The sequence below is a fragment of the Propithecus coquereli genome, unplaced genomic scaffold, assembly GCF_000956105.1.
Source record: "Propithecus coquereli isolate 6110/MARCELLA unplaced genomic scaffold, Pcoq_1.0 Scaffold154, whole genome shotgun sequence".
NCBI classification, from domain to species: Eukaryota; Metazoa; Chordata; class Mammalia; order Primates; family Indriidae; genus Propithecus; species Propithecus coquereli.
The window spans coordinates 1,554,231-1,562,077 of record NW_012139858.1 but is presented as its reverse complement, the minus strand read 5'-3'; the positions used below and the strand labels follow the sequence as shown (position 1 = coordinate 1,562,077).

Here is a 7,847-nt window from a genome sequence, read left to right as displayed (position 1 = left end):
TCTACGGTGGCTGGAAAGGTCCTTGACTATGCGGCGTCAAGTCAGCCGGGAAGAAAAGCGCACGCGCATTGCGGACTTCTCGCTCTGGGAACGGTCCAGTCACCTCAGGCGTAGAGTACGGGTTTAGGGTCTGTAGTTGCCTTCCCTCACCCGCCGCGCCCTGATTTCCTAGAAGAGCTACGTCACCCAACAAACTTTCCCATTGGTTTAGAGAAAGAAGGGCCCGCCTTCCCCACTATCAATTGGCTGCCCGTTCCGCCAGCAGCTTAGGGGCGGGGTTTGGACGCCATCAGATTGCATCAGCTGGTCCATTCAGGGACAGCAGGCGCGCGCGCACCATTCCTGGGCGCCCTAGACTCCCTGTGACTGGCTTCTTTGCTCTTACCAGGCCGTTGCTTTCGGCTTCTGTCTTCTTTTCGGGGTTAGCCAATCTTTGAGGAGAAGGCCAGCAGTCTTTGAGGGAAGATGGAAGACGTGGAGAAGCCGGTGAGCTGACCTGGTGGGGCCCGGAGGCCGGCCTGGGCTCTCCTGGGTGCCGGCGCTGCGCGACGGGGCGGGAAGCATGAGGTCGGGGCCGCGTGAGGCGGGGCAACCCGGGCGGCCGGTGGAGCTCCCGTACAAGTCAGAGCCCCCTTGGGGCAGAAATCGCCCATTCATAAAGTAGGATGGGGCCTTGCAGTTCATCTTTGGGTCTGTCGCCTTTTTGCAGATGAGGAAAATGAGACCGTGAATGAATGACTTGCTCAGAGCCACCCGTTAGAAGCTGAGACAGAATCAGGATCTTAGGGTTGGGACTTCCAGACTTGTGTTTTGGGCCCACTTCAGGTGGGGGAGATCATTGCAGAGCTTTATTCACCTAATCCATCCTGAGACCCTGGGGGGTTAAAGAGCTCCAGTTTAAGGAAGGGAAAACTGGAAACTCCTAGATCTGATCCAACTTGCCCAAGTTTGGGTGGTTTATACATAAGTGGTGGAGGCCTGATGACCCCATCTGACAAACTCCAGAGAAGTTACACCCTTTCCCTTGCTGGGGTGCGCCTTATGGCAGTCATACATGCTAATCATTTCACCTTTGAACTTTCTCTTTGGTGTCATCCGTGCTTAGGAACATCCCAGGTCACTTTCACGCTGTCACGTTTTGAGTATTCGTTCTGCCCAGCACTGAGCTGAGCCATGCGGGTAGGAGGATGCATAGGACTCAGCCCCTGACTTTGAGGAGCTCACAACCTAGTCTGTAAGAGACAGGAAAACAGTCATAATGCTGTGTGATCAACCGTGTGGGATTACAGAAGAGGAAGCACCTAACTCTGCTTGAAAGTGCTCTCGAATTGAGTTTGGAAGAAGGAGTTCACCAGAATGAGTAAACCAGTCAGGGCAGGGACCCCAGGATAAATGTAGGGAAGACAGTGAAAAGGCACAGCAGGGTGAATTGTATCTGTGCACATTCTAAGCTTTGTAAATTCAACTTAAGACGATAAATGGCGCACATTCTAAACTATGTAAATTTAACTTAAGATGATAAATGTTATCTATACATAGACTTTTTTTCCATTTTTTTTTCAAGTAAAAATAGTATTATTTACTTTTTTTTTTTTTTTGCTTGATAGGCTATGATCAACAACTTTCCATGTCCATAAATATTGTGCTATGATTCTTTGTTAAAAGTGATGTGTGGCTAATGAATATATGATTTCTCCTTCTTGTAATAATAATTACACAATAGTTAATATTTACTGAGTGCTAATATGGGTCTGAAAACTGTATTAATACATTACTTGCATTAACTTAGTCCTCATAATAATTCTATGAACTGGGTTTTTTTATTATTCCCATTGTATAGATGAGGTAACAGGCCTAGCAATGGTAAGTAACTTGCTGAAACTATGTATTCTGTAGCCAGTACTCATAACCCTGGTGCTAGCCTGAGTAAGTCAGGCTATTGGAATTGCAGGACATACTTATCTCAGCTGTCAGTCTCAGATTGAATTAACTTACACTCTGTGTATACTTTTCTGTCAACTCTTAAACATCCCCGAGAACAGTAATTTTAAATTGCTTTTACATAAATATGTAACATAAACTCAGAAACAGAGAACAGTTGCCCACTCTCTTCTCAATTGTTACAGTAAAGAGATAGTAGGCCTCAGGGTTCCAGAGAGACCTATTTTAATGTCCCAGCTCTACTACTTACTAGCTATATATGCATGGGCAAGTTACTTACCTTCTTTGAGCCAGTATTCTCATTTGTAAAATGGAAATATATTTAGAATACAGAAAACCCGTTTGTTAATTCTCCCTCTTCTTCACTACTACTCTTCATTTGGCAAATATCATACCATCAAAACCAAAAATGTGTTATCAGAAATGTAAACTTCATTCTCTTTCTGTTTTAAACCTGCAAAGACAGACCTGCAATTAATTTTTATCCTTCTTACTGGGTACTCTTGACTAGTTACACCAATTCTACAGTATAACAAAGGCATGTAGGGAATCCCATAACTCTGTTGGTTAGTTCTTCATTTGATTAGAATGGACCTAAGTTATGTTCATTATTCATCTGTTGATTATAAATGAACCTTAAAAGTTGATTAAATCCAGACTCCTGGAGTGGGGGAAGTTTTAGCTTAGCATAAAATTAGAAGTCGTATTTTTAAATTTAGTTTATTTTTTTAAATTATACAGGTAACATGTTTTATAAGATTTAAAAGACAATGATCAAAATGTCCATCAACTGATAAATGGATAAATAATCGATGGAATATTATTTGGCTAAAGAAAGAAATGTAGTACTGATACGTGTTACCACATGATGATCTTAAAATGATTATGCTAAGTGAAAGAAGACAATCACAAAAGACCACATAGTGTATGATTCCATTTATATGAAATGCCCAGAATAGGCAAATCCAAAGAGACAGAAACCAGAGTAGTGGTTGCCAAGGTCTCAGGGATGAGGGGAAGACAGAGTACTGCTAATGGGTACCAGGTTTCTCTTTGGAGGGTGATGAAAATGCCCTAAAATTGCAGTGATAGTTACACAATTGTGATATACACTGAAAACCATTGGATTGTGTACTTTATATGGGTAAATCATATGGTATATAAAATTATGTCTTACTAAGAATGTTTTAAAAAATCAAAGATCACAAACATACAAAACTATTATAAATAAATCCCCCCTTCAGATCCCCAACATAGGACTTACTACTTTAAAACTTTTAATGACATCACTTGCTTCTAATTGAAATCCACATTCCTTATGGTAACTTTGAGTGCTTTTTTTCTGTCTGAGACCTAGTCTGTCTTAACTTGCATTGCTTCCTTTTAAAACAATCCTTTTACTTTAGTCAGCTTGGTTTAGTAATTTGCTTTCTCTCTTTTTAAATTTTAGCGTTTCTGACAACAAGCTTATCTATACATTTCCTTCATTCTCAAAATCCAGCCAATTGAAATCCTTTCCATCCTTTAAAGTCCTTTAAAGCCCTAACACTTTCTGTGGTCTTAGCTTTTTTGACATTTAATCATAGGGCTGCTATTGTTGCCTTTTGTCCTCCAGGAGTTTCTCACACATATATGCCCTTAGTTTTCCTGGAGAGACTAAGTTTGCATGGGGATTGGGTCTTATGTTTGCTTCTTCCACAGGGTTTAACAAAATACTATGAGCACATAAACTTTGGAAATACTTGTAGAATGGATAGATAAATATTGTGTTCAGTTTTTTTTTTTTTCTGGCAATACTCTTAGTGAATAAGTTGCATGCTTCTTTATGGCCATATATTTATTATATGATCCAAGTAAACCTGAAGCAAGAGTCATGGGAATAGTTAAAATAAAATAAATGAAAACTGAGGATTTGAACAGTGTCAATAACTTCTCTCTACTTTTTGAGGATTTGTTTTTATTGTTATTTGTTAACTTGTCTTTGCCAGTGGTGGAATTTTCAAATCTTTCAAAATCAGATTTCCTTTTTTTTTTTTTTTTTTTTTTTTTTTTTAAATTTCAATAGATTTAGGGGGTACAATTGGTTTTCGGTCACATGGATGAACAGATGCTAGAATAACATCTTCAAAACTATTCTGGGGGCATCATGCTAGAATGGTGTCAAATAATATTAAAATATAAAACCTTCATTTCTTTTTTGTTTATTTAGGTCAATGCTGGTGAGGAGAAGCGAAAGGAAGGAAGCAAGAAGAAAAGCAAAGAAGGATCTGGAGATGGAGGTCGAGCAGAGGTAAAGGTTATCATCTTAGAGGGCTCTGGCATAAAGGATGGCCAGTGACAGGAAATTGTCTCAGACTACCCTATGTGTAAGGATTCTAATGGTGTACGTGGGTTTATAAGATGGTGCCAGATGGAAAAATCAGGAAGAATTAGGAAAGGGTAGTCTGAGAGGGAAAAAAAGATTTGCAGTTATTTGTTATTGCAAAAGAAAGCAGCTGGAGTATGATTGCAAGATGATCTGATTGTGGGGTTGGATATAAAAATCAAAGAACAGAAGTTGGAGAGAAGGGAACTGTGGTAATTATTCAGTTGTCAGATTGGATGCCTACTCTCTGATCATTTCATTAAATGAGATGTTAGGGAATAGAGACTGGGTGTTTTGAGTGTCTGAATACAACAGAAACCAAAGAAAGCTCAGTTCCTCGAACTCCTCCTCACTGTTTCCTCAGGACCTGCCTCTGGGATTTGGTTTTAAGCCAGGACAAATCCCCTTAGGGCCTCTGAAGTCTAAAGAAAATGCTTTCAGTTCCCTGGGCTGACACTGGAAGGAACTGAGACATCAAAAGCCAGCCCAGAATCAACTTCCTGGGTGTTTTGCTCTAGGAGGTAGTTAAGCTTGTCTTTCTGCTTTATTTTTGAAGTTGACCTGCTATAAACTGTGCTTCACTGTTTGCTTTAGTCATTGCAGCTATTTTATTGGAGACTCTTTAGAAAACTACCAGAAGGAAAAGTCACAAAGGAATAGGCTTTTTAGAAGTAGCAGAATAAACTGACTTTAAAGAGCCATTTTTATGAATGCTACAGTTACTAAATTTTTGGTGTTTCCATTTACTTAGGGTAAGTTTAAAGATGATCAAGTGTAGTGTTGCTTGGAACCCTGCCTAACCAGGTCTCGTATGTGTGGTCAGTCTTTTGCCCATTTTACCACACTATAATTGTGAGGGAAATTGTTGATTGTGAATTTTTTAATTTGCAAGTAAATGGAAAAATGCATGTGTTCCCTAATTTTTCTGTATACTTTCAATGTAATCGTACATGATGTTCTCTCACAGTTTGAGAATTAGCCTGGAAATGGGAAACAAAGAATGCAATAAGAGGACTTTTCTGGACAGAGAATTTTAAGTGGGACATGTAATTATGTGTGTTTAATGATCAGTCTGGGAAAAAAGAGTACGGTGAAATGTCCCAGACCTTGCCTCCTCCTCTGTGCTCCCATCATTGATCTACCCGTCTTATTCCCCTCCAAGGGCAATGTGCAGATCTTATTCATCTCTGTAATCTCAGAGCCAGACACAGAATATCTGCTTAATGAATATTGAATAAATTTTGACACTAAATTCTTCTGAGTAGGAAGTGCCAAGTGGCTATGATGATAAACTGCAGTAGGATATAGAGGATTATGCAGGTGGGTAGGACTGTACTGGTGCTTTAGAATGGATAGGACCAGGTAATGTGCTTTGGGCTGAGGTGTTCACATTCTGACTGTAGAGTGACAGGCTCTGAGCTTTTAGTTAATTCATTGGTTCCTCACCATTGAGGGTTATGGAACCCTGTGAAATTTTGATGAAAAGTCCCCAAAGAGCAAATAAATGACTAAAGAAAGGGAAGGACTTCTGTAGGAAGAAATTTGTAAAGATATTAGGGACTTCCATTTCAAAAGACATGATTGAAATGGGAAGGAAATTTTGTATAGGGAGGAAAAAAAACAAAAGAACTACTTTGCATTGGAAATTTACTGTTTTCTAAGAAGTTTTATTTGGTCAAGCACAGTGGCTCATGTCTGTAGGCCCAGGTATTTGGGAGGCTGAGGTGGGAGGATCATTTGAACCCAGGAGTTCAAGGCCAGCCTGGACAGCATATTAAGACCCTATCTCTAAAAACGAAAATTAAAAAATAAATAAAATTTAAAAAAAGGAAGTGTATGAACAAGTTGAAAATACAAATATGTACTTTTTTAATGTTGTAGCTATTCTTTTTGTTGTTGTTGTTATGATATTTAGGGAAATATGTGGGTAATCATGACCCATAACCATCAGAAACCACCATTCCTAAGCTGGCCAGGAAGTGAATCTATATAGTATGGTTGATTTTTGTTTTCTATTATCTCAAGTCAGTTTCTCAGGATTAGATACTAGTTTGCACTCCTTTCAGATTAAGTGTGTTATGTTAATATATATAGAATTGTAGGTAGCATCATCAAAGTTGAACAAGTGTTGGCGGCCAAGCGTGGTGGCTCACACCCATAATCCTAGCACTTTGGGAGGCTGAGGTAAGAGCATCGCTTAAGCCCAAGAGCTCAATGTTCAAGGCTGGAGTGAGGTATGATCGGACCACTGCACTCCAACCTGGGTGACAGTGAGGGCGTCTCTTTAAAAAAAAAAAAGAAAAAAAAGGAAAAAATATTAAACAAGGGTTAAAGCAGTTGAATAAATCACTTTATGGCTGATTGATTTAAATCTATATGAAGATAGAAAAGTTTATGGTAAAATTAAGCCATCTCCTTTTCGCACTATTAATATTCATGTTATTTGAAGATTGTAAGTGCTATAGAAGTTAGTAGTTTATTTTGTGACCACAGATTCACTAACTGCTTTTTAAATGTTTTATAGAGTCTCTGACAGTAGAGGAAGACAGATCTTTGGTTGTTGTCTCTTTTTTTCTTTCTGTTCCAAACTTTTGGGAACCTGAGTGGGTGTTTTATACAAAATGTTTTGGTTCATTTCATCTACTATAAAAGAAGTATGGTGCTATTTTGTTTATTTGCTAATGAAATACTCCAAGAAAAAAGGTGATTGTGGCTTTTTTGAATTCAGCAAATGCTTTACTTGAATGAGAGTCCATAAGTCAAATGAATTTGTAGTTGTGAGTAGAGATAATAGGCTGACCAGACCATCATCTGAAGAAAATTGAAACAAAATGGAGTATTTATAGCTCTATTTGTAAGATCATTTAGTCAGAAAAGATGCGAAGAGGGCATCTTAAAGGAAAAATAAAACCACTTGGTATAAATAATAGCAAAATGGTAATTGTCAATTCAGCATTGTGGCAGCCCAGGTATTTATTATGTTATTTATACTTTTCTATTTTTTAAAAAATTTCTTAAAATAAAAATTATAAGAAGAGGGCATTTAATTCCTTTTTTTAAACCTTCGTTGAGGACCAGATTGAAGTAGTGCCTGCTGATTTTGGCAACCCATTTAACATGTCCAAGTAATAGTGGATTTGTGTATCATCTATTTTAATTATTTCTTTCCCTTTTCTAAAAAGGAAAGCAAGTATTTACTGATTCTTTCCTCATTTTTTGTCTTGCAGTTGAATCCTTGGCCTGAATATATTTACACACGTCTTGAGATGTATAATATACTAAAAGCAGAACATGATTCCATTCTAGCAGAAAAGGCAGAAAAAGATAGCAGGCCAATTAAAGTCACGTTGCCTGATGGTAAACAGATCGATGCAGAATCCTGGAAAACTACCCCATATCAAATTGCTTGTGGAATTAGGTATAAGCTACATTGGTCATGACCTTCTGTAATTTGTAACCTAACTAAACTTTGTTTTATTATCTTGCCAAGTTTTATTCTCATAATATTTTTATGTTACTGTTCTATGTATTTAATGTGTTT

The 7,847-nt window shown here is 38.3% G+C and overlaps 1 protein-coding gene across 1 annotated transcript in view; it reads left to right on the top strand.

Moving 5' to 3' along the window:
- The first annotated feature begins 340 nt into the window (after positions 1-340).
- The window catches only part of TARS (threonyl-tRNA synthetase), a 29,046-nt gene continuing 21,539 nt past the window's right edge, over positions 341-7,847 (top strand). Inside the window, exons 1-3 of the mRNA XM_012640505.1 lie at positions 341-486; positions 4,151-4,231; positions 7,534-7,724. Coding sequence (XP_012495959.1) covers positions 466-486; positions 4,151-4,231; positions 7,534-7,724 — 293 coding nt within the window. The 5' untranslated portion in view covers positions 341-465. The remainder of the gene's footprint in view (positions 487-4,150; positions 4,232-7,533; positions 7,725-7,847) is intronic.